The following is a 24,569-nucleotide window of genomic DNA, read 5'->3' as shown; positions in this document are numbered from 1 at the left end:
ATGGAGACTTACAGTAATAATAAGGAGAAAAAAGAGAGTGTGGTTGTTTTAGGGTCTTTTTTGCCCTTATGCTGCCTTGCAATGTCCTGTGGAAGGAACACTTATTCTGCTGCCTAAGAACAAGTTCACATCTGTGCTCAGTTCATCCTACTTTAAAGGTAGAATCTCTGCTTTACTTCCAGGAAGTATAAACTCGATCCTGTAACTTTCCTTTTTCTTTCCTTTGTTCCAAAACAATAAAGGAAAGAAAAAGAAAATCCAAATGAACTGTACAAGAAAAGAAGGTAATGCAATGAGGAAGTAGTGGTAGGAACTCCCAGCACCTGCTCTGTTGCATTCTGTAGTGTAGCAGGGAGCCTGCTGTCATTTTTAAGACTATGCTTATGAGTGGTGTTGAGCTCCGAGTAGCTTGGTTCGTAGCTTACTTTTTTCTTCAGCAGCCTTTTTGTCTGAGTTTTGTCACAGCCTCTCTCTATTGAAAAACAAACTGCAGATAATTCTTAGTGCCCAAAATTGACTCTTCCACTTGTCTTCTAAAATCAGCTTGTCAGCTTAGTACCTCATGGAGATGATTTTTTCATTTTAGTTTCTGTAAGTATTTGGACTCCAGGAGACATGCTATACTGGTAAAAATTCAAGCGCAGGGTTGAGGCCTGAGGGGTGGGTGTGGGCTTTTCTTTATCTGTGTTAGAGAGCTCCTTATAAGATAAAATCTTACTTTTTACTCAGTCTTAGTATCTGTTATAAGTTAGAAGAATACATCAAGCAAATCAGACGTGTCGTCCTTGCTGTGTAAGCATGCATTGGCAGCAGTATACTTTAGCGAAGAATTGAAGGTACATTCTTTTGCTTTTTGTGGATGATAACTTCCTCTTCAGAAGACAATTTGAAACACCAGCAGTGAAAATACACAGCTTGGGTGACTCCTTGTTCTTCAAAGACTTATTAGATACTGCTTTTGAAACAAGGCACTGGAGGTAAAGGCTATCTAAGAGATCCTTGCACCTTTACAGGCAGCATGATACATGTGTAGCTTTACAGGAGGGAAGAACTGTCAAAAATTCTTTCTCGCAGTATCATCTCCTGTGTTCTGCTCATGGCACATAATGGTCACTAAATATTTCAGCTTTTATTCCTGTCACTCTGGGACTGACATCTTTATGCTGTCATTTTGATTTCCTTCTTCCCATTCTTGGGCATATTACTGGGGAATGGAGGGGAACAGGAATAGAAGTATGCAAGAATGCCACACTTCCTTTCTCAGGTTTCTCCCTTTCTTGTTATAGTTATGATGAAAAGAATGATGCACTTACCTATTTACGGTGACTAACTTCCAAAATCTAATCACAAATGCTTTTCACATTCGTGGAAGAACAGAAGGGAGCAAAATTTACTGTGCTAGGTTTTAGAATGTACAGATGTGACTGATTGTACGCTGAATACAATTTTGTATGCAAGGCTGGTTTGGAAGGTGCTGGGGAGGAAAAGGATGTATGTGGTGTGTATCTTCCTATAGTCTGTAAGTTAGAAGCGGAATTTAAGTGCAAACAGGTTACATGCTGGGAATACAATTGTGCCATTTCCAAACCTATCCTGCCTAGAGAGAGGGCTAGCATCTAAGAGGGAATTTGTATGAGGAGTGTTGAATTTAGGCTTATCTCAATCCTCTTGTAGTTTGTAGCATCAGCTATTTTTGTAAAGGAATGTTCTTTGCTGTGCATGGGGGCTGAGATGTGGAGCATCAGGGCTTAGTTTTAAGATCTGTGTTGAGCACAGGCACATCAGTACTCATTCTCTCTTTTTCATTAAAGATAAAGTGAAATCTTTCCGCGCAGCTCTACAAGAGGAGGAACAGGCCAGTAAACAGATCAGCCCGAAAAGACCACGAGCCCTTTGAAATGGGCCTTTGCTGCTAAAGGAATCCACGAACCCATACTGCTGTAGCACACATTTGTTACAAAACCCAGTGGCCGTAAGAACTCAACTACTTGAAAGTGTAAAAACGTTAGAAATGTCTGTGGAAATGTCCTGTTTCTTATTCACCTGAATGACATTTTCAGTTTTGTGTGAAATGCTCCTCTGATGTCTACAAAATGCTTCTAGACCAGACAGCACAACCATGCAGGGTTCAGATCTGTGAAGCACTTTCGTTTTAAATACTTCATTTATTCAAATTGTGAATTTTATGTTTGGAAATATTTGCCATGTTTTTAATAATGAAGTAAATCTGTGGCCATTAAAAAGTCACAGTATTTCCTTTTGACTATGTTCAGTTTTGTTACAAAGACCAGCTGTGCAGTTTCAAATTGTGTTTGTGTGCATGCACACCTCACTGGTGGCTGTAGATAATGTCTCTTGTACAGACAGCTGTGCTTACCTCTTCCCATTCTGTGCCTTGATGAAGGCTACTTAACCCTCAGCATCCTTTTTCTGAAGCACAGCCTTAATAAACAACATTCCTTATTTGTCAATATAAATTACTTTTAGTGTCTGTACATTTTTAATGTGTTTTGAGACTTTCATTTTTGGTGGCTAGTTTCATTTCACAGGATGTGCCATATCATTTGAATAGCAAGAGCTGTTAAGAGTGGACAAACAGCTGGACATTCCATCCTCCTTGTAAAAATCTGGAGTCTAGATTTATTTGAATACCATTAAGAATGGTTATATAATTCGAACACTTTCTCTGTAATAAAAAAAGATGAAAAACAGAACAAAAAAACACAAAAATACAAATTAGTTGATGTATAATAAAGGGTAATGTATAAGTACCGAGGAGAGTTGTATCTTAGGATAATGCAGATACACAGTATGTGGTATGATGTGGTAATGCTGTCAGAGTAAAGGTATGATCTAACCTCTGCGTATGGATAGCGTTAACTGTCAAAATTTGGGGATCCAGCTAAATACGCACATTTTGGCCTTTCACTGCTAAAATTTGGCTTTTGATGCATGACAGACTTACATGTACATTAACTGTAGTTTGCAGGTAGTTTGAGTAGCTCTGTTGCTTTTTAAAAAAGTAGCTAATACCTATTTTTCCCTTTGTACGGTGTCAGCAGCTGAAAAGTGGGATGAAATTGCATCATTTGAGGATTTTGCACAATGCCTCTACCGAGTGCTAACAGAAATCCCACAAGGACCTGAATTCTCATACACGGCGCCATGTGTATCAGCACTTTTGAGCTGGTGGCACTCAAGTTATTTTTGCAAGTCAGTATCCAAAAAGGTTGACCTTTCATGTGTGAACTTCTTGTCAAATGAAGAACTGTAGACCTCTCTAGGAGTTCTCCCTGTTTCCAGCAGTTCGTATCAGCAGACTTTCCCTTGGAACTGTTTAAAAATTACTTTTGGAATACAAGCCTGTTTGTTTGTGCCAGAGCTGGCAGGAAATAAAGGGAAGGCGATGAAAAGAGAGTTAAACGAAATGGGGATTCTTGTAGTGTTTAATGTTTGTATCTCCCATGGGAAGGTAGACTATGGGAAGCTCTTGTTGCATCATGGTTAAAAATAAAAAAAAAAATCCTCCTGTGTGTAAACATGAAAACTGAAACAATGTAGATTTTACAGAATGTGTTTAATAAATTAAGCTATTAAATGAATTAAAAGATGAGAGTTTACTTCTATGAAAGTTCTGGTGCGCTTTGGGAAGAGTTTCACTTTGTAAGCACATTGGAGTTACACTTTTGAAAAGGCTGGATATCAGAATGAGTATTAGTTCTGCAGCTAAATCTCCTGTGCAAAATTGTCATATAGGAATAAGTTCCCCAGAGCACTGTCCTGACCTTAGTTTTGCAGCAGGTCTTAAAAAGAAACATCACACATCTTTCTGAGCATTTGTTGAAGAACATCATCCATCACAGTTGAAAGAAAAAGCCAATGAAACAGAAGGCAGCAGGTTTTGCTAGCACGTGGTGGTACGGCTTATCGTATAATACCAGCGGGTTTCTTTGGAGCTGCTCTAGAGAAATCTTGCTGTCTAAAAAGCCTCTGAAGATTGAGACATCCTACATGAGAAACAGTGGCTGCCCTACTACTCCTCCATGCAAGCCGAGAGCCACAACTGGGCTGTGATCTGCAACACCTACCAAAGAAGACAGGAAAGACAGAGGCAGTCAGATTTTAGCAGCTTTTTACTAAGCCGTGTCAATGACACGCGTGCTTGTCAGGCAGCAGATGCAAGCTGAAATTGTTAAGAGACAGTCTGTGTGACAGAGCCTGCTGCAGAGGTCAGATCTACACCTGCACTGCAGCAGTGAGAGATCAGGATAAACTGATACGGGTCATTAGGCATTTGAGTTCCTGCAGGCCACTGCTGTGATGAACAGGGCTCAGACAAGCTGGTCTCGATTCCTGGCCTATAAAATGAAAGCCTGTAGGAAGCGTGACACAAGTCTCCAGTACTTGGTCCTTCAGTACTTGGTCCTTCTGCATTAGTCTGAGCGTATTGCGGTGGCTGCTTACTTCACTCATAAGTTGGTTCTATATACAGCAAAGCAGGACTAGAATCATTAAATTATAAATGAGCAGCTCTGTTTTCCAAGACAGCCTCTCAGCATGTCTGCACATTCAAGTGTCTCTTTCTTTACATGCTTCTGCATCAATGACTTCTGAAGAATTGACACTGGATGTGTATAAAATGAAGTTGTATTTCAGGTGAGTTTTTGATAATTTGCCTATTCTGCACTTACTGTGGTGTTGTGGGAAGAGATACGCTATACATGAAAAAATTACTTACGGTAGTTAATGCACAGAGCCATGCCTTTACCCCTGTGTGATGCTACGGATTTAATAGTTACTGTTTTCCTGAATCATAAGACAGACCAAAGTGGATTTTTCTTTTGACAGTTGCTATGCAGAGTCAATGCAAACTTCCTTGGGAAAACTCTTGCTGTGTCCTTAACAACAAATATATATAATCCAGACTGTATTAAGACACTTCAGTAAGTCTTCCTGTCAGAACACAGGCATGCATTTCTCTAATGCTTTGATCTATGCTAAAATTCCTCCTTGCCTTGAAAAGCAAAGTAGTTTTCTTATAAAAATAGCTGCTTGAACTTACAGTTGACAAGCTCCCCCCTTCTGTCTGTGCTTACGAGCACTGGCCCTTTGGGGTAGTTTTCTGCTGGTTCCTACAGCGGTTTGATGGCAAAAAGGAGGGGGTAAAGGAGATGACACTAGTAGTTTCAGGTACTTCAGTAACGTTTTTGTAAATGATAACACGCCCACAAGATAAATGCTCTTGTCCCTGAGAAACAGTTACTGGGATTTCTCCAAGAGAAGCAAATTACAAATGGGCTTGGAATGTGGGTAACTACCAGACGACAAATGGAAGAGACAGGCATTTCGCATCAAAAGAAAGTGTTTAAATACACTTTAAAACAAACAAAAAATCGCAGACAAGTGGAATGACTGCAACTCTGTCTTTGCTGCCCAAAGGAGACTTTTGGGTTGTATTGCTGAGTACTGTGCAAGAATGTACTGAGGTGAAGTCCATGATCAGAGAAGGCAGATTTCAATTATGGCAGGATCAATTCATGTTACTGGTTATATTTAAAAATACACCGTCATGTGGAAGTCCAGCACCTCGCTTCAGTTCTGGAAGAATTTATCTCTTTTAAAATACAGAGCAGCAGCTTCGTGCCTACTATCTGTGATAAAATTGCATGTAAGGTTTGAGTAAGAGCCAGAGTGTGTACACTGCTCAGTGCTTTTGTGAGAAGAGCTTGCCCCCGTGCAGTTACTCTGGCTTAGGTAACCCTTCGGTGAAGAAATATGGAACATTTTTCATCCTTCTAGTAGAAACTATGAGAAATGGATGCCTTCTGAATTGAAGCCATGCAGCAACCTGAAAAAATAAAATATTTACGTTACAATTTCTACTAATTCATACTTCATCTTAAGGCATCTCTAAGACATGCTGGCTAGCAAAGAACACACGAAAACAGCAGGAAAGCAGCCACCACTGTTCAACTGCCAAAAAGAATTGTTACAAGTATTACACTAGAAGTTATTATCAGACTTGCTATTTTAGAGATGCGGGTGTATTTTCAGTGCAGTTAGTTATATTGCATCCTACCAGGTTTACTACGTTTCTTCAAAGAGCAGTAGCTGCATTAATTGTCACACGGGAAAACAGCTAGGAATTTTTATCATAAATCAGGATTCATCTTGCCACTTAAATTAAATGACCAGAAGTAAGAGCAGAATATAGCAATTAAATACTCAAAATTTCCAAATTATGATATAGACTGCGGCCTAATCCTCAAGACAGACAGAGAAGGGCTGTGTAAGTGGCATTATAACAACCTATTCCATTATTAAAGCCATTTTTAGAGGAGACATAGAAGGGTCCAGTACACCAACAGCAGAAATAGGGATCTTTAGCTAGTTGCTTCTCAATGCTGCAAGTAGCAGTTATTTTTTATATATATATATATCTAGTGTTTAAGCATTCGTTCATGTTCAGGACTGAAATCAAGGAGTGTCTGGCATTGAGAGAAAAATGGAGTTAGTGCCGTTCTTGTGGAACCCAATAGTAATCTGTGCTGCACAGGTACAGACGCAGACAGAATTTGAAGAAGCTTAAAAGGAAGTCATAAAGAGAAAAAAAAAAGAATACCGAATGAAATCATCTATATCCATTGAACGGGCTCGTTTTTCAGAGTAACCTGTATTTTTTAGGACTGTCTGTATCTTCTCTGCAATTTTGAAGTTTTCAGGTATTTCCTGTCAATGAAAAACGGGACATAAATTCACTTTCTATTCACAGCACAGAAGAAGGTTCATTTAAATCGTATGTTCTTTTCCTGCTTTTAGAATAGTTCGTTTCAAGTGCTAGAAACAAGTTGTATTTTTTTCTTGTATGGATTATTGTATTCTTCTATCTGAATTTTTGTACCTCAACTCATTCACTATAAATGAATGACAACACTACTGCTTAGCAGACACAAGAATTTTTCTTACTAGATTCCTACTAGATTAGTAAAAGTCCTAGAGACATGTACAGCCAATATATTAGCAACATACTCAGCTTTCAGCTTTTTCTCTGTTCACTTAGTGACCCTTTCAGGCTTTTCGCTAACAAAAGAGCTAAGTTCCTCCCTCCCCCAAATTCTCTTGGAAAAACTTTCGCATGTTAAGCTTTTCAGTGTTAATTTTTCACTCTTGTAAAAAGTCAGTATGTAGGTCACAGCACACAGAAATAGAATTTTATATATGAAGAAGGAACTTACTGTATTATGTAAGGAACAATGAATTCGGTAATTATGATCCAGCAACTGCTCCACAGCACTTGACCTGAAAGAAATACACGTTTAGAATGAGAACTAAGTTTTAACTAGGTGTTTTTTTTTTTTTAACTTGATTGGTTGTAAATCTTTACTACAAAAAACTGTTAACAACTACACAGCGCTGTTCTTTCTAAACACCTGCCTACTTTTCTTCTAACAGTAAAAGCCTGTGACCTCAGCATAAATCCTCCGCCATGGTTTATCCCAGACTCTGCTAGCATGCATGTAACACCGCTGTACACTTGTGCAAAACAAATAGTTAACCAGATTGACTCTCAAACTTTGACAAGATTTTCCTTAACAGAAATTACTTACTTAAATGCTGCGGAGAGTGTCTTGTTTTTCCTAACAAAGGCTATCCTTACCAGACCATCCCACTCCTGAAATTAAAAAAATCAGAATTTACAGGAAGGAACATACAGCTGCTACACACAAGAGCAGTCGCTACTGACAATTTTACAACAACACTAAACAGAAAGAAAAATTTTTCAGGAAAATATCTTAATAAAAAACCAGTCCTGTCTTGGACAAATGGAGGAGAAAATACTTCACCCACAAAAACCTCTGAATTGTTCTTTTCCGTGCCTAGCCACTATTGGCCAGGATCTTCTGTGTTGAGAAGGCAGACACTTGAAAAAATCCAGCTAACCTTGGGCGAGGCTGAAATGGTCTCGAAGATCAGAGCGTTTTAAACATTAAGAATACTATCCTGTAACATCTGTCTTCCGAGATCATACACAATCCATCTGAAGATAGGACTTCTCACAGGTACTCCTTTGATGATAACCAACAAAGCCATCAGCCAGAAGGGTCTCTGGGAGATGTAAGCCACGACGAAAGGGACATTACCACTAGCAACTCTCCCGCTGACACGGAGATGGTATCTCAGTCTTGTCAGAAATATTGTAAACAAAGCTGCACCCAACCTTATGGTGGCACATTCAGGTAACATCCTAACGCAAGCCTGATCAACAGAGGAGTAAGTGCTTTGGAATTACGTAAATACCAATAAACAGCTGGTACTTAGCAGTGAAAACAGCACATGGAACCGAATATTAAGTGAAAAGTAAAATGAAATTAAGCATTATCACTAATATGTTACATTAGAGTATCCAGTGCTCACCTGGAAGTTGATTGGTGGTGGTGGGTTCTTTGGCTCTATCCTGACGACACTGGATTCAACTTTGGGAGGAGGCCTGAAGTTGTTCCTTCCAACCTGTTAGTCAGATGTCAGGCAGCCATATGAATAAGCAGCAAATCCTCACTGATCCTAGAAACATTCTTGCACCTTTGATAGCTCTGTTAGCTAACGCAGAATGACGTACCTTCATCAGATGGTCCACTCGAGCTAGTAACTGAGTATTAATAGAGAGTCTGCAGTATAGTTTACTTCCTGGTTTTGCAACCAAACGAAGTGCAAATTCCCTTTGAAACATAAGTATTGCACACCTGAGAACAACAGAAATGAGAAAATTAATTCTAAGTAATCAACTTTCAGGTCAAAAGCCAGCTAACACACTTGGAAAATGCAGGATTTGCCTCAGCGCTTAGAAGGAACAGAAGTTTGTCATAAATAAACCCTGCCTTACTTAGAGCGTGTCTGAAAAAAAAAAAACACCACAAAATTTGCTGAAACCATCTAAACTTCCTTAAAGCTACAACACAATTTGAATCTTTATGGACCAGGATCAAAAAGAGAGAGGCTAGTCTCAGAGTTTTGCGCCTGACTGTAACAAAATAATTTTGAGTAATTCTCTGATGAGGCCTTCAAATCCAAACTCTCTACCTCCAAAAACTGACCAGTAATGTCGCTAACACCAGTGCTTCAGTGAGAGAACTCTAGAACCGCTGACGTCGCGCAACACACAGAAGTACCTGGGCAGTCACATTTTCAGACCAGACAAGAGGAAGTGTCTTGGCTTCAGTCCTACCCTTTCCACCCTCCCCTTCTCGGGCAGGAAAGCATCCGAACCGCTGCAACGCCTTGCTTATCCCTGGAATAACAGCTGTAATACTAGTGTAAAGAGGTACAGCTCCTGTTTTCATCAGCTGGACACCCACTCATGATGCCAAGACTAAATTTTCTCCTCGTGCTTAAATACATCGACATAAACTAATCTCCAAGCACTGGAAGGTTTCATATTACAGAAAAATTTTGGTGTGTGGCTCTGATCCATCAAACTGAACTAAAAAAAAAACTGATCTGGGAATATTTTTAAAACTTTTTTTTTTCTATCAGGTAATACACAGCTCTGTTCTTCCACGTACCTGAAAAAAGGTCTATGAAGCAACAACTTGAAAACAAAAGGTGAAGAAATCTGAGGAAAAAGAGTAATAGCGTTAGCTAGCATAGTTTCTGGGCAATTATCATTTGAAAAGAAGAAAGTTTTGCCCTGTTGTTTAGCCCATACCTGGTAAGGCAAGTTAGCCACACATGCATCAAAAAACGGTAAGTCTGTTTTCAAGACATCTCCAACCTTGATTTCAAGTTTGTTTGCCAGACACCTGGGGGAAAACACACTGTGGTTACCCTCAGAGAAGCACGCTGCCGAAGTTCCTGCCCAAGCAGCTCCACTGCTTTAAGTGCTCGCCATTTCCATGCAGCTGATACTTACGTGCCCTGGACTCTCTTCTGAAGTTCACCGACAAGCCTGGGATCAATTTCACAAGCAATAACCTGAAAATAAAAGTATGTATTTGCAATTCGACACAATTCCTCCTAACCAGGATTAAAATTTCAATTGTAAAAAAAACCCCACAAAACCCTGTATCTATTGCTACAGGTTTAAATAATTCTTAAAAATTCCGTATTGGGCTATGCACCTTCCTCCCTTCCCCAAAACAGGCAAGCCTTACCCGCACAAACAGTAGCAATATACACAATATAGCTTGATAAAATACAGCATAGCAATACAGTTTGACAAAAGCACACAAGGCTTACATGAACAGCTGAAAACGCACTGACATTAACAAAAAACATCCGCAGAGCAGTTCCACTCGTTTGAGTCAAGCCAGCGAGGATCCTCCTGCCTCCTCACAGACCGAGCCGCGATGCGATCAGAGCTGGGGAAGGCCGGGGTGCAAATATTCGCACTCACCTTTTTAACCTTCTCTAGCATCTTCACCGTCAGGTTGCCAGTCCCGGGGCCCACCTCCAGCACGACATCCGTGCGTCGCAGGGCAGCCTGCGAACACACACACACACACACACACGGCACTCCAGCTGCTTCTCCGGAACGGGTTTCAAGCCACCGTTCAGTTTTAAAGCCTCTGGCATGCGCAGCTCCGTAAAGGGCCGGAAGCGCCGGACAGGGGAGCGGGAAGGGATGAGCAGGGCGGTCAGGGAGCTCTGGCCCAGCGTCGAGAGACGAGCAAGCAGCCGCGCTCAGCAGGCCAAACCAGGCCCAGGCAGCCCCGCGGCAGTCCCGGCAGCTACCCCCGCCGCCCCCCGGGCACCTTCTCGACGATGCTGTTGACGACGAGCGGGTTCTTCAGGATGTGCTGGCCGGCGCCGGTGTTGAAGAGGATCCCTAGGGCAGAGAGCGGCGGCGGCGAGCGCTCAGGCTCCCGAGGCCGCCGGTGTGCACGCCTCCCCCGACTCAGGCCGCGCTGCCCCGCCGCCGCGCCCCGCACCCCAGCCTCCCCCCGCGCCCGGGGGCGCCGCCGCCCTCCCGCCCCGCACTCACCGGCGGCACGGCCCTCCCGCCGCGGCCGCTTCCCCGCCCGCGCCTTGGGCATGGCGGCGGCCCGCGCGCGGCTGGCAACCGGCTCCTCGCTCACGTGTCGCCCGGCGCCGAGCGCGACACCGCCCGCCCGGGCACCGCGGACGACAGCGCCCCCCCGCGGCCCGGCGGAGCGCGGGGAGACCCGGCAGAGGCGCGGGCAGGCGCGTTCTCGGTGGCGGCACCGCCGCGCTCGGCTCGGCCCGACCGGGCCTGCCGCGGGGCCGCGAGCGCTGCTTCGGAGCTTCCCGGGCGGGGTCCCGCGGCGCGGGGAGAAACCGAGGGCACGGGGTGCGTTCCCTCCCCGCACTCCTCGCGGGGCCCACCCCCGCCGACGTCGGGCGCCCCGCCCCCTCCGCGGTGGGAGGTGCGCGAGGCGGCCCCCGTCCCGCCCCCCGGCGGCGCGCCGCGGAGCAGAGCCGGCCGCGCGTCGCCGCGCGGTGACGTCACGGAGGCGCGCCGCAGCGGCAGCAGAACCCGCGGCCGCCCCCGGCTCGTGGCGCGAGCTTCGGAAGCGGCGGGGGTCCCGAGCGCGGGGCCGGCGAGGCGCTCCCCCGGCCCGTCGCCTCGGGGGCCGGCGGCCCGCGCGGAAGGTGAGGGCGCGACCCGAGGCGCGGCCCCGCCGACAGCCTCCGCGCGGCCTGGCGGGCCGTGCCCGGCGGGTGGCGGCGCTGCCCGCGCGCCGCGGGGGCCGGGCCGGCGCTCCGCGTGGGCGGGAGCTGCCCCGGCCTCCAGGCGAGGCCTGCGCCCGCTGTGGGCTCTGGTTTCCCGGAGCTTCGGCGCCGGGCTTTGCTTCCTCGCGCTCTGCTTGCCTTCTCCCGCCCCTCCGTTGCGCCGTTCTGCGGAGGGGCGTTCGGCGCCACGTCTGTCGGCCGTCCGGGAAAGGCTGGCCCTACCCAAGCCGCGCCTGAAAAGCGCTGAGACTGGGCTGTCAGAAGCAGGTCTTAACCGCGGCTGGGGTGGTTTAAAGCCATTTGTGGAGCGTGAGGGCGGACGGAAACTTGCATTTCTGTTTCAGCCGTCGCGTGCTAGTGTGTCGTGTTCTAACCTGTCCTTTTGAAAATCTGCTAAAATGAGGTGAACTGGGAAGAAGTTGGAGGAATGAGGTTTGTCCTGTGAGATTGGCCCGTCCTATAAGCTTAGTGTCAAAAGCGAAAAGTATTTGTCTGTTTTCTCTGTGTATCCGTCTGGCTTTTTCTGTGTCATCAGTGCTGAACCCTGTGACAGTTTCTTACGAGTTATATCCAAGCAAATTCTTGGAATAGTCCCACTCATTCCTTTACTGCCCCTTTTTTCTGTTAGGAGTTTTTGGTCGGTTTGGTGCTTTCCGTTTAACCTGAAAGGCCGTTCTTGTCCTCGATATTTTTAATGTAGTCTGACATGCCCCCCATAGCAGTATGGGGGGAAAAAAAACACTGTAACTATTTCCTCATTAGGCATTTTTATTTATCTTCTGTACTGTGGCTTAAATTGGGTGAAGTATAGACAGCCTTGTTCATTTACTCAAGGAGAAAAACAATCTGTTGTTTTGGAAAAATCTTGGTAATGCCAAACACTAATCAGTGTAGTGATTGCCGTCATTAGTGTAGTCATTAGTTGTTTTAACTGGTGCCTTGAATAGCTGGGATACTGGTAGTTCTTTTGGTTTTACTGCTCAGTAGAAATACTAACATATGGCATGACTGATACAGGTACTACAGTGTTAGAGGAGAGACTCAGGGGAAAGCTTCTGTAAGGCTGGAGAGAGATCATTGTAACTATCAACTGTTCGTGAAATCGACAGCGTCCTGAAAAGCATTGCTAATACGTCGTGTCACTGTCACCGTGAGCACTAGCATTCGTGTTACTCGTTTCGGAAAGGGACTCGTAAGTGGTTCCTTGGCTTTTTGGAGTGGACGCTTTGTTATTCCCGTTTTCTGTAAAACACATGTGCTGGAAAAGACAGTCTTAAGTGTCTGCTTGAACCTCCTAAGCTGCAGTTTGTAGCGTTATAGTTATTTATTAGTTACGTAGTCTGCTGACAAGAAGCGTTTGGCTCTGTGCGCTTTGTAAGCGCCCTTCAGGAGGTCAACTGAAAGCGTCTACGAACTCTTCCCTTAGCTTCCACTTTACTAAACAAGTCCTTAACCTCTCCTCACAGGTAATTGGCGTTAGACCCCAGGCCATCTTGGTCGCTCTGGCCTCTCTCCAGTTTCTGCACTTCTTTCTCAAAGTGGGGAAAGGGAGAGCTGTGATGGCAAAACTGAAGACAGTGTTGTAGAAGCAGTCTCAGATACTGTGGTGTAAAGGAGGATAATGATATCCCTAGAGCCGCTCGCCACATTCCTCTTAAGTAGCCCAGTATGAATTTGCATTATTATGAGTGAGAACACGCTGTGTTTTGGAAGATGTATTTACCGCTTTGGCTCCTGGTTTCGTAGAATCCTAACTGAATCCATTCTTGCACCTCGTTGCAGTGGAAAACAATTTATAGAATTCTGAACAAAAGATAACCAAAGAAGTTCAGAGTTAATTGCTTGGATATGAGCGAGTTGTTATACTACATTCTTTTAAGTCCAGGAAAAGTGAAATGTGGAGGCGTTTACTGATGAAATCATTCATTTTGTTCCCTTGAAGACGTATAAAAGTCCTTGGTTTGCTTTCGTAACTGACATGTGATTTTAAAATTTGGATGTGTTTCAGTGTTATGGAAAGAGTACCTGCTTACCCTTTTGTCCATATCGAAAGGGTTGACTACTCAGGAAAAACATTAAACTAGCGTGGCAGAACATTAAATAGACTTGGAATATTCTCTGAAGTAGACTGTGTATGCAGGTGCTTCCCTAGAAAGGGAAGGAAATAATAACCAGTCTATGGTGTAACCCACCTGCCTCTGCTCTGCAGCAGCAAAGCCTGACTTGTAAGAGCTGAGAATTTTCTCTGTCCCACAATATTAGAGCAAATATTTATGGGCCTTTGCCGTTCCATGGGATCTAAGAGCATCTGTGTGTCCTCTGTGTAAATTATGATCTGAAGAGGCCCTGACACATCAGTTAGGTGTAAAAAAAGGGGGATAGTGAAGGGTCACAACAAAGTAAGATTGGAGAGATCTGGTTTTAAACTCCTGAAGTTCATCAGCGTTCTATCGGCAGGAGCTGATTTCACAATGGCATCTGTACACAACAATAATTAAAATTGTGCTTTGGGAGGATCCCATTAACATGAGGTATGAGCTGATGCCCTCTTTAAGTCAGTCATCGTTACAGAGTGCACGCAGAGGATAAATTCCCAACAGAAATCCCGTTGGTGAGAAGGGGATGTGAGGAGAGACTTTGTCAGAGCTGGAATTGCCTGCTGGGACCAGAGCCTGACACTGCTGGAAGTCCTACGTTCTTCCTTCTTCCCCTAGCCACTTCTGGTGACTGTGGAACGGTGTGCTCAGATGGCTTGGCTTTTGGCGCGTTTTTTTGTTCCCCCTCACCCCCCTTGGGCCTTTTGGGGGCAGTTGTTAAGTTGGCTCTGTCATAATATGTAGGTTTGCTCTAAGATTGCTTCACATACTGGTAAGACAGAGAAAGAAAAGAAGATTGATATACAGAATTAGATCCCAGGAACTGGTGGTTTTGCTTTTAGGAATTAGTTTTACTTGAATGTTTGCTAGCTGACAGGAGTGCTGAAGCCATCTTGAAGGTATTGATACCCGTAAATTTAAAATTTCCACTTACCAGAGTTATTTTAATGAAATTAAAGTAGATCCTTGCTGTTTTGAGAAGACAGGAAAGCTCTAACATAGAGACGCTCCTAAATAATTCTACCCCTGACAGCTCAGCCTTGGGAGGGCAGATGGACCAAGCTACAGAGATAAACAGGCACCAAGAGGGCAACGAGACCAAACCAAAACAACCTGGAAGGACACGGTATACATAACCTTAGAACTGAGTCTGCGCAGAAACAAAGGTCAACCAGCAGACACTGTGATGAGGAGTGTAAGCCTTCATCTTGAGACCCCCAAATACCACCCGAGGATGCTAACAGACATGTGTGAAAGACATTAACATATGCTAATTAGTTCTTGGAAGAATTATAAATATGCTGAGCATTTCTCAGAAATATAATGAATATGTATACTGTGATTGTATTTAACCTGAAAGGACAGGGTGTTTGGCGCGCACGTTTGGAGGAGAGATCCCTCGTGTACCTGGCACCGCAATAAAGAATACCTGCTTAACAGCCCTCTGACTATTAGGTCTTCAACTCCAGCTTTTCACAGCATCAGTATGCTACTGTTTTGCTTTTTTGTATATGAATCTGATAATTGATTGTAATTTTTTTAAGATTTAAGAAAATAATTGCTTTTTTCTCTGTAATATTAAGATTGATTTTTTGTGAGAAAAAGGGGACTGCTAATACCACAGCACAGGGAAGGGAGATCTCTGAAGGTGGCTACTCGTCTACTCGGACAGTACTGGTAAGCATCCTAATACGAAGTCATGGATCTCCCAGTAGTTGTTGTACTGTTCATTAAAATTGCTGTTTGGAGAACAATTTAAGCAGGCATAAGCCAGTACTGCTGCTGAAGAAGCAATGCATCTGTTGCACAGTGAGGAAGCTGCTTGTGTCTATTCTGCCTGCTTTTTTATGCCTAGCACATTTACCTGTCTAGCAGTGTGGTGTGGAAGGGATTGGGGAGCTTGATCCAAACAAGAAACTCTACGTTTTCTGCACTCCCTCCAGCTTCAGGTATTTAAAGGGTGCAGGGACAAGCAGAGGGTGATACTATTTATTTTGGTGATCATACCTCTTTGCGTCAGCTTAACTTATGTGTAGCTAGCTTAAACTGCAGATTCCAGTTTGGTGCAGTAAGGATTGATTTTAAACAGATTTTTTTGTTTTTATATTTATAAAAGAAGAAAAGAATAGTAAAAATAAGACTCTAGTGACATCAGAAGAGAGCAGAAACTGTTTAGAGGGATTTTTTTTAATGTAAAAGCAGTGGACAGCTTCTTGTTTTGTTCTTTATGGGTTCTTATGATAAGTTTGCAGCGGACTTTGAAAAATCCGTGCCATAATGAAGCATTATTGCTATTTGTGCATCTTCGTGTTTGTATTTGCTATACATGTATCAAATGTTTTTCAAGTTATTTTTTTTGCGATCTGAATCATACAGAATATACTGCTTCATTAAATATTTTACGTTCTTTATGAACTTTATCTAAAAGTTGCACAGTCTTCAAGGAGATTATTATTTTTGCTTCTGTTTTGTTATTTTGCTTGTGACAGCCTCATCCAGTGTTGTGTGAGGACTGTTGTTTGCATGGGGTCAGAAAGCAAGTGTGCAGATTCATGGAAGACTAGATCTCTTGAGGGCTATTAAATTTAAATTCCCTGCCTCTTACTAGAAAATCCGTGAATCACAGTTTTCTGGAGGATGGGAGACCATTATTCAGAAATACCTCTAGAAGATTGTCCTGACCTGTCAAAGACAGAGAGATAACAACGGGTTAAATGAATTTCTGTTCTGACCTGCTAAGGTTGATTGTTTTTTTGGAGCAGCAATGGCTGCTCCAATTTTTAAATGAAAATACAAACCTTCTTAAGAATGAGAAGCATTAACGAAAAAGACTCTTTGTGACCATTACTCTTTGGGTTTTTTTTGTTGTTGTCTTTAGATCTGCCAGCTAATTATTTTGAAATTAGAAAATGAAAAAAAAGCCTCATGGTTTCTGTGTTTGTACTGTCCTAACTTCAATAAGTAACTCTTCAGAGATGAGAATGGTTCTAGGTGAAGTACAAAAGCTTTTAGTAGAAGCACCGTTCCCTTGGGGGGAAACCTCATTTTCTGCGTCAGATTTGAATGTAGATGAGAAATATTTTGATTTAGCTGACATGATCTTCATTTTGTAGTGCAAAATTGATTGTTACATGAATGCTCCATAATCTGTTTTTTACCTCCCAAACGAACATGCCCTTGCAACGAATCTCCAGCAAATACCTGGGTATGTGCTGCAGATGCACTCGTTATACATACATGCAGTTTTCCTGTGGCAACTCGTTGTTTGGAGAGCACTGCTCAGCATAAGGCCTAAAATCAACTTCTCTGAAGTTGAAGAAGTTATTTACCATTTTGTTTACACACAGTGCTCTGCCAGCTCACTGACTTTCAGAAGTTCTCTCTTTTTGGTTTTCATCTGATAATCGAACTGATGGTCTGCTATTTTTTCAATTGAGTAGGGACTTCAGAATTATACTTTATCTGGTCTTGTTTGATAGTGCAAGATAAGACTATAATTCTTTTGAAAGTAAGTAATTTGACTTTTGAATAGAAATAAATGAAACAATTTCATAACATTAAGTGTAATTTTGATCTTGCAGGAACTGAGCTATGATTTCGTCCTTAGTGCGAACTCTATACCTGCTTCTGTTGCATTCTTTCTCATACCCTGCTTTTCCTCTCTCCGTTTCCTTCAGTACCATTTTTAGGTGCTCTGAAATTCTGTTAGCTATACCAACTAGTTCGGTACTACATCGTTTATACCAGAAAAGTCTGAATATGTCTTGTTATTGCTGCCTTTCTTGCATGTGCTTATTTTACTCAAGTTCTTCGTGCTGTGAATACATATTTCCCATTGCGATCCTTGGAAGTTAACCCCGTGTTTTCCAGTGTTGTTGTTACATTTGCTTTCTGTCCAGTCTTGACAGTGCAATGATGAAGGCAGCATAGGGTACTCCAGATGTCAAAATATCTGCAAAAAAGAAGGAAGTTAAAGATATTGCACCTGAAGACCTCTTTTTACTGCCTGTCCTGTCAACAACATTATGTAAAAATTTATAATTTCATGATGATTTTTGATGAAAGGTGAAGCTAGCAGGACTTCTAGTGTAACATCAAGGTCTTGTCTTGACATCAATTCTTTGTGCTGGGCTATAGGACTATAAAACTATAGTTTTGTTGTTAAGGCGGTTGTTTTCTCAAAAAATCAAAATTTTAAACCTATGCCAGAATAAGATTTCATTTCTCTAGCTTTCTTACCATTGCCGTAGTAATTTTACTCCTCTTTTTTTTTCTCTAGGTTGGAAAAATAATCTTTTTTTTAAGCGTTAAATAAAAGCAAATCCTCAAGCATGTCTATTGAAGAGAAAGTGTGCTTGGCTGTTTATTTAGAAACCTTGAGTATATAAATGTTTGACATGTATCTGTATTATGAGAAGTTTACATAGGTTGTAAATAGAAATTTTTATAGACAGAAAATCCAGTTTTAGTTGTCAGACTTCATAGCTGCTTTTATATATTTTTCTCATCAATTTGTGTAATGCTCTTTCTTTGGTCATTAGAAATAAAATCTCTGTGTCTTCTGGAGAGGAATGTTTTGTCTATACACAAATGTATTTATGTTGGAAATTAGGCAGTTGGCATTCTTAGTTCAGCTGATTGGCATTTTGTAGAGTAAATAGATAATGAATACAAATGTATCGAGGACAATTCAGTTTCATTTAGGACCCTGACTGTGAAACTGTAACTCATCCTCTTTTAATAGATATAACATGTCTAGATTAACTTGAATTGTAGAATTTAACCATCTGAAATGTGTAATTTTTTCTTTTGGGGAAAAATGTTCAGAAAATACTGGAATGTTAATACTCTGCATTTTTGCCTCTTTCAGACAACCCCATGATTTACTCTGCCTACAGCTGAAGTCCTCGCTAGTTGTGGTTTTGCTTTTAGTTTGCTGTGCTTCACAGGAGAGGTAACTGTTTTAAAATAAAAATGTTTCCTGTAATTCCTCAAATCTAGTAAATGTGCTTGTAATACGAGACTCAATGCTTGCTTTTTCTGCTGAGAGGTTTCTGAAAGCAAAATAGTTTAATCACTGTACCTTGACACTGCCTGTGAGTGGGTGTAATGCTTTCTTACACAGTGTAGTCTAATGAAAAATTAGCGTGGGGTGCTTATAATATGAATGGAAAATACTTGTCTGTTTTGCAGTCTTCTTTTTCATAAGTGTTTTTCTTCCTTTTTAAATGTTCTTAGATTTTCATGGATCTCAACAGTGCTAGCACTATTGTTTTGCGAGTCTTGACCCAAGCTACTAGTCAAGATACTGCAGTGCTGAAGCCAGCTGAGGAACAACTGAAGCAGTGGGAGACACAGCCAGGTTTCTATTCAGTCCTGTTGGTAAGATACAGTGAAAAAGTGCTGTTAAGTAAACTTTGAGTAATTTTGAGTGTGGCTTTCTAGAATACTGTTAAACTATAACCTGTGGCTGAGAGAGGCCTTGAGTCATCGTGGTCCTTATGCCGTGTGGTGGAAGGCATTGTCATCAGTGTGTCTCAAAGCAGGCTCATTTCCCAGGCATTCAGGAGAAGGAGGAAATCCAATTTCTAGCAGGACGAAAGGGCAGGCTGTAGTCCTAAACCTATTGTGGGCCTGTTGTAAAATGTAGATAGTAGAAGGCCAAAAGGACCCTTTTTTAAGGAGTTGCCTTTACTACCTCACGAGGTAGGGACCCTGGTGTATACCAAGGCAGTAGCCACCTTCTCTTTACTGTGGTGGGGATGTGTTATGACTGTTTCCATAGAAGGTCCCCTATGCTTTTCATTGCACAAAGTTTGATACCCAACTGGGACGGCTTTCCTTCTTGTCCGTGGAGAGATTCCCAGGGAGATTAGCTGACTGGGCTGGCAGTGAGCTTCCTGAAATGGGAAAGGTGAATGCTTCTAAAGGTACTGTGACCATTGATGAAAGAGGTGCATTAATGTGGTGCGAGGCGATGAAAACATAGTCAAAGAAGGAGACCCAACATTTTCAGAGAAGACACTTGGAAGTTAACAGTGTTGTTATGCTCCGATTCCTATGTGTATAAGAGTCTTAAAACCACAGATAAACTGCTTTTCCTACAAACATCTGTCTTCAGTTCATAGGAAGAATGATTCAGAGTTGCGGAGTGACATCTTCTGTGTTCTGTAGATCCTTTGTTTTATTTGTTTGGAAAGTTGAAGGCAAGTCAGGGGATTTGGGGAAAGACATAAAAGAAAATCTAACTTTTGAGCTGTCGAATTACATTTTACCCAAATGAACAATTGTGGTAGAAAACAGCAGAAATTGACACTGACTGGACATTCTTTATTTTCTGGGTGTTCACTGTGAGAGCTTGCAACTTAGATTGTAGACAAGCTGAGCACTCACAGGTGTAACTGAAGTTAATGTAAGTTAGTTTTAAATGTAAGGGCTAAAAATGCAAGGTTTAACAAGGATCAAATGCTGTTAATTCTATTGATGTCGTTAAGTAGCCCTGTTTAGGGGCATATCAGCCCTTCTTCAAGTGTGAAACGTAAACGGTAATCTTCTGAACTAAATAGAAGTACAGAATCTCTGCTTCATTGTCTAACTTGGGTATGACAGGGGGGCTGCCTGGGAGAAGAGGTAGTTGGCACCTTCTTGGTGGAGCAGAAAAGGGTGGGGGAAAGCAGGTGATTGTAAATGGAGAGCAGGTAAGACAGTCTGTGGGATGTGGAAGTAGTACAATTACTTACTGTCAGATACACTTTCCGCTGGGATGATCAGGGTAGAGAAAATTGTAAGGAACCCTGAAACATGCATCTTTGAACCTACAGTTTATAGTACCTAGTGGAGTTACTAACGTTAGTTTGTGTGCATCTCTTTTGAAGGTGTTGTGTACCTCTCTTTGGAAGAACAGAGCTGAAAAGTCAGAGATAGAGTGGCAGTTTTTGAAAAGAAGCTCTGTCCTGTATCAGTTGTGTCACTTTACGTGTTGTTTAGCTTTGTTCCTTTTTTTTCTGTGATAGTGTTAGTGTGTTAGATGAAATGCTTTATGTTTTAGGAGGTTCATGTATAGATTATTCAAAGAGTATACAGAGAGGTTTCATTTGTTCTTGTGTGGATGCCTTGGCTTTTTTTGCATTTCTTATCCAGACCCAGTCTAGTGTTTTTACAGTATTTTGATCTGAGGAAGCTTTGCTTCTGATAAATTTTTTAGCAAGGAGGGGAATGATAATTTGAAAGCTCAATGGGAGTTCCAGAGCAAGTAGTTTTCTTTTTCCGTGTTTCATTTGTTTTGCAATGCTTTTTGTGGCTATGAGGCTAAACTGGTGTTTGAAGTTTCCTCTTCGTGTTGTAAAATGCTTAAGCTGTGTTTGGAAAAGGTCAAATCCTGCAGAGATTCAATGCCTCTTCCTAAATCAGCTTAGGGAAAGGGAGAAGTATTACATTACAGATCCTTTTCATGTCGTCTGTTGTGTATCAGTGGGCTACAATCTTTTTGATGTTTTTCTAAAGGTTGCTAATTTCGGAGTCGATACCAATGATGGCGTGTAAGACTGCGTGCTTCAGTGATTGGAGTTTGTGATTTGGTTTTTTTTTTGTCTTGGCCATTATATCTAGAAAGCTGTTATTACTATAGAAATAGAGTTTGAGAGAAGGTTATGTTTTTAATTTGTTGTGAAAATGCTTGAAGAGGTCCTAGGTTTCCATAGTGCTGATTTCTTTGAAGGGTTTATTTATAGTTCTTCAGACATGGCACCCAAAAGTAGCACATGCTCTTGACCCGAAATCTGCATTTTTCATGTCGCTTCTTAGTGGGCTTCTAAAAACAGTTGATGCAAGTGGTGAACTCTTTTCCTAAAGTGCACGGTATAATAAGACCACCAAGTTCACACCTGTTTGATCCCTAAAGGAGGGAGTAGCATCTCACCCCCTTCGGAAGGATCCATCTGATGCAGTGGAAAACAGGAGGAGAGCTGCTGTTCAGAGTAGTACTTGTATTAAGATTCAATAGCCTACATTTATTTTAGCTTTCCTGGTTGGTGAATTTTACAACATTACTATATAAAACGATCCCTCTCCATTTGTCTGCAGATACATATAGGTATTTAAAAGTGCATATAGATAGATACAGGTACATGTGCGTGTATAGATATATAGCTTTTTAGTAGCAGAAACTTAGTTCCTAGAATAGATGTAGGTGAGTTTGAGAGTTGCTGTGCTACCAGGTCACTGTTTTCAAGTCAACAGTGGTAGTCAGGACGGTTATTGGCACATGTGAAGATAACGAAGAAACCTCCTGAAAATTGGATTCTAACTAGAATAATAAATTATTCTGTATTGTGCAGTGCCACAGACTTCTGAGAGCTATGCAGTTAAAGAGTGTAATAACTGGCTGGTGCCAGTAACCATTACCCTTTTTTCTCCAGCTCAGCTGGATGAGATTAGAAATACATTTGCCCTATGTGTTGGTTTTTTTTAATAAATCAAGTATTAGGCCTAGTGATAACCATTTGTTTAATCTTTAAAAATTAATGTTTAACACATTGTTTCACATGTCTGTCAAATGCTGATTTAGTTTATATGCACCTATACGTATGTACATGTGTGTATTTAAACATATGCCAGTGCGTGTGTTGATACAATTTGTATCCTGCCTGTGGTGTATTGAGCAGTTTTTAACTTTATCTTTGTTTTTAAACAGAATATCTTTACAAATCATACCCTGGATGTGAATGTAAGGTGGTTAGCTGTGCTGTACTTTAAAAATGGAATTGATCGATACTGGAGACAGGTCGCACCACAGTGAGTTCTGATTTTCTTCCACTTAACCTTCTGCAGTAGGTTTTGTCACACTTGCAAAACTGTAAAACATCTAATTCCTTGGTTGAGAGAAGTTACTTTAGAATTCGTGGTGAGACTGATAAAATGTTTCAGCATTAGGACTCATTAATGAACCAATCTGTTTTCATATTACTACTTAAAACTTTTGTTTTGAAAACTGAGTTAGAAGACTATTTCATAGATACCAGATTTTGAAGTGATGCCCTAAGTAGTGTAACATTAACACCTGGACTTTCTGGTAGTGACAGAGGGGAAAGGTAGGAAGTCTCTTGGAGTGATTATTAGGGAGACATTTCATTTAAGCTGATTCATAATTTGTGTTGAATGTACACGTGAGAAAGAGGCAGTAGCTACCGTGATAGCAAGTTCAGATCTTCATTTTCTGTTGCTCTGATAAGTGGGTTCTGATAATGAGTGACAAAAAGTTCTCCAAAGAGGCTGATAAATCTAACCAGTATTCTAGAGCACCACATCTTTTACTTAAAAGTTACAAATGATGCCATTATATTTTGGAATACTGACAAAATTATATACTTCTCAGTGTTCTGTGTGAAGGTTTTCTTCTTCCTTTAAAAAGTAGGTGTAATTTCAAGAAGTTTCATTTTTCCTACGCTGTTTTCAGGAACTGAGAAAGACCTGGAAGTGTTCAGTCTGCCTCTTAAATGCTAATAATATAAACAGGTGGAACATCACTGTCAGGTTGTGTAGGGTGTAAATTGGAATTCCAGGTCCATTTTTTATGGATCATGAATCTAAGCTAGTTCACAAAGTAGGGCGTGATTTTCGTTGTGTTCTTTGTTTGAGAAAGTTTAATGTATTTTGCCTTACATTGAAAGCTTTTCCAAAAATTCACCTGAAGAGGGAAAAGTGATGAAATTCTGCGTGTGTAGGACATTTTAAATAGTGTAGCACTGCATCATTATTACAGAAAGCACTAGAGTTTTTGTGTATGTGTATTAGTATACAATTGCAAAACATCTGCAAGCGTTCAGATGTGGGAGGAAGATACAGTCTTTTGCATGGTAGATGGCAGATCTTTGACATTTCTGGTTAAATTATTGAGGTAATGCTGCTTACGTTAGTTGGACTTAGCAAACATTATTTGAAGCAATTAAAATAAATTGTTCCAATTTGTTAATATTTTTAGATAGATATTAGTAGCACTTCTAGTGAAAAAAAACGGTTAATTTCCTGCAGAAGTAATGACTACAATTTTACTGTTTGAACTGAGGTAAAAATTGAGTAACAGTCTTTCAGTGTACTTTTCCTATTGCAAATTTAATGTGATTTAAAAAAAAAATCATTGGATATTATTAAAGATTTAATGGGGTAAATCTATATTAAATTTCCAGTACAACTCCAGTTTTACCCCATCTCTAATTTTTCTGTTGCAAATTTAATTCAATTAAAGTATAAAATAAATTTTAAAAAATTTTGGCTACTGGTAAAGATTACATGGGGTAAATACATAGTAAATTTCCACTCTATGTCCAGTTGTTTCTTCATGTCTAATTTTCATTCTAAATTCCTCATATGTGACATCTTGTCAGTATTTTGCACTCACCCAGATCACTTTTCTCTTAGCAGAATATGTTGAAGGTGTTTTGAGAAATGCCGCTTTTAAGTGGTGATTTCTCAGTCAATTGTTTTGTGAACCAATTGTGTTTTGGCTATCATGATTTTTGAAGGTTTCATTGTACACACTGCATCTTCGTTGTCCTTGCAAAATTCTCATCTTTCATCTCATCTCTCACATCAGCAGCTGTCCCATGTCCACCCGTGGTAGTACGTCAAACCTTGTTCTGATCTACCCAGCCTGTTTGGTAGAGCAGATGTTGGATTTGGAGGTGACTAGTTTATTCTGCCTCTTGATGGAAAGGACTGATTTTTATACCTGTGTTTTTCTTGGTGGGATGCTAATTCAGGTCTATCTGCTTTACTCAGCTGTTGATT

General features: G+C 41.5%; 3 protein-coding genes across 9 annotated transcripts in view; 2 read left to right on the top strand and 1 right to left on the bottom strand.

The window, feature by feature from the left end:
• Nucleotides 1–3,604, top strand: part of KIF2A (kinesin family member 2A) — a 55,967-nt gene extending 52,363 nt beyond the window's left edge. For all 5 annotated transcript variants that reach the window (XM_075447146.1, XM_075447144.1, XM_075447145.1 and 2 more), the window contains one exon: nucleotides 1,812–3,604. In XM_075447146.1, coding sequence (XP_075303261.1) covers nucleotides 1,812–1,897 — 86 coding nt within the window. In that variant the 3' untranslated portion in view covers nucleotides 1,898–3,604. The remainder of the gene's footprint in view (nucleotides 1–1,811) is intronic.
• A 1,740-nt stretch (nucleotides 3,605–5,344) lies between these two features.
• DIMT1 (DIM1 rRNA methyltransferase and ribosome maturation factor) lies at nucleotides 5,345–11,129 on the bottom strand. The gene is made up of 12 exons (XM_075447147.1): nucleotides 10,979–11,129; nucleotides 10,749–10,822; nucleotides 10,391–10,477; nucleotides 9,908–9,969; nucleotides 9,704–9,797; nucleotides 9,561–9,610; nucleotides 8,618–8,741; nucleotides 8,416–8,508; nucleotides 7,608–7,672; nucleotides 7,236–7,299; nucleotides 6,623–6,729; nucleotides 5,345–5,848 (listed from the first exon to the last, which is right to left on the bottom strand). Exons 1-12 carry the CDS (start codon nucleotides 11,028–11,030, stop codon nucleotides 5,806–5,808), a joined length of 915 nt encoding a protein of 304 aa, XP_075303262.1. The 5' UTR covers nucleotides 11,031–11,129; the 3' UTR covers nucleotides 5,345–5,805.
• A 379-nt stretch (nucleotides 11,130–11,508) lies between these two features.
• IPO11 (importin 11) overlaps nucleotides 11,509–24,569 on the top strand; it is a 102,904-nt gene continuing 89,843 nt past the window's right edge. For 2 of the 3 annotated variants that reach the window (XM_075411301.1, XM_075411298.1), the window contains exons 1-5: nucleotides 11,509–11,607; nucleotides 15,368–15,461; nucleotides 18,655–18,738; nucleotides 19,023–19,166; nucleotides 22,477–22,577. In XM_075411301.1, coding sequence (XP_075267416.1) covers nucleotides 19,029–19,166; nucleotides 22,477–22,577 — 239 coding nt within the window. In that variant the 5' untranslated portion in view covers nucleotides 11,509–11,607; nucleotides 15,368–15,461; nucleotides 18,655–18,738; nucleotides 19,023–19,028. The remainder of the gene's footprint in view (nucleotides 11,608–15,367; nucleotides 15,462–18,654; nucleotides 18,739–19,022; nucleotides 19,167–22,476; nucleotides 22,578–24,569) is intronic. The other variant, XM_075411300.1, reaches the window with a different exon arrangement.

The sequence above is a fragment of the Opisthocomus hoazin genome, chromosome Z (genome assembly GCF_030867145.1).
Source record: "Opisthocomus hoazin isolate bOpiHoa1 chromosome Z, bOpiHoa1.hap1, whole genome shotgun sequence".
Lineage (NCBI taxonomy): Eukaryota > Metazoa > Chordata > Aves > Opisthocomiformes > Opisthocomidae > Opisthocomus > Opisthocomus hoazin.
The sequence above is the reverse complement of the archived record's forward strand: the minus strand, read 5'-3'. Positions and strand labels throughout refer to the sequence as shown.

Bases quoted from the DNA above. Each gene is read 5' to 3' on its own strand.
- DIMT1 (XM_075447147.1), bottom strand. From the start codon at position 11,030: ATGCCCAAGGCGCGGGCGGGGAAGCGGCCGCGGCGGGAGGGCCGTGCC. The intron at 10,478-10,748 runs GTGCCCGGGGGG...GTGTGTTCGCAG, and splicing joins TCAACAGCATCGTCGAGAAG to GCTGCCCTGCGACGCACGGA. The intron at 9,611-9,703 runs GTATGGGCTAAA...CTTTTTCCTCAG, and splicing joins TGGCTAACTTGCCTTACCAG to ATTTCTTCACCTTTTGTTTT.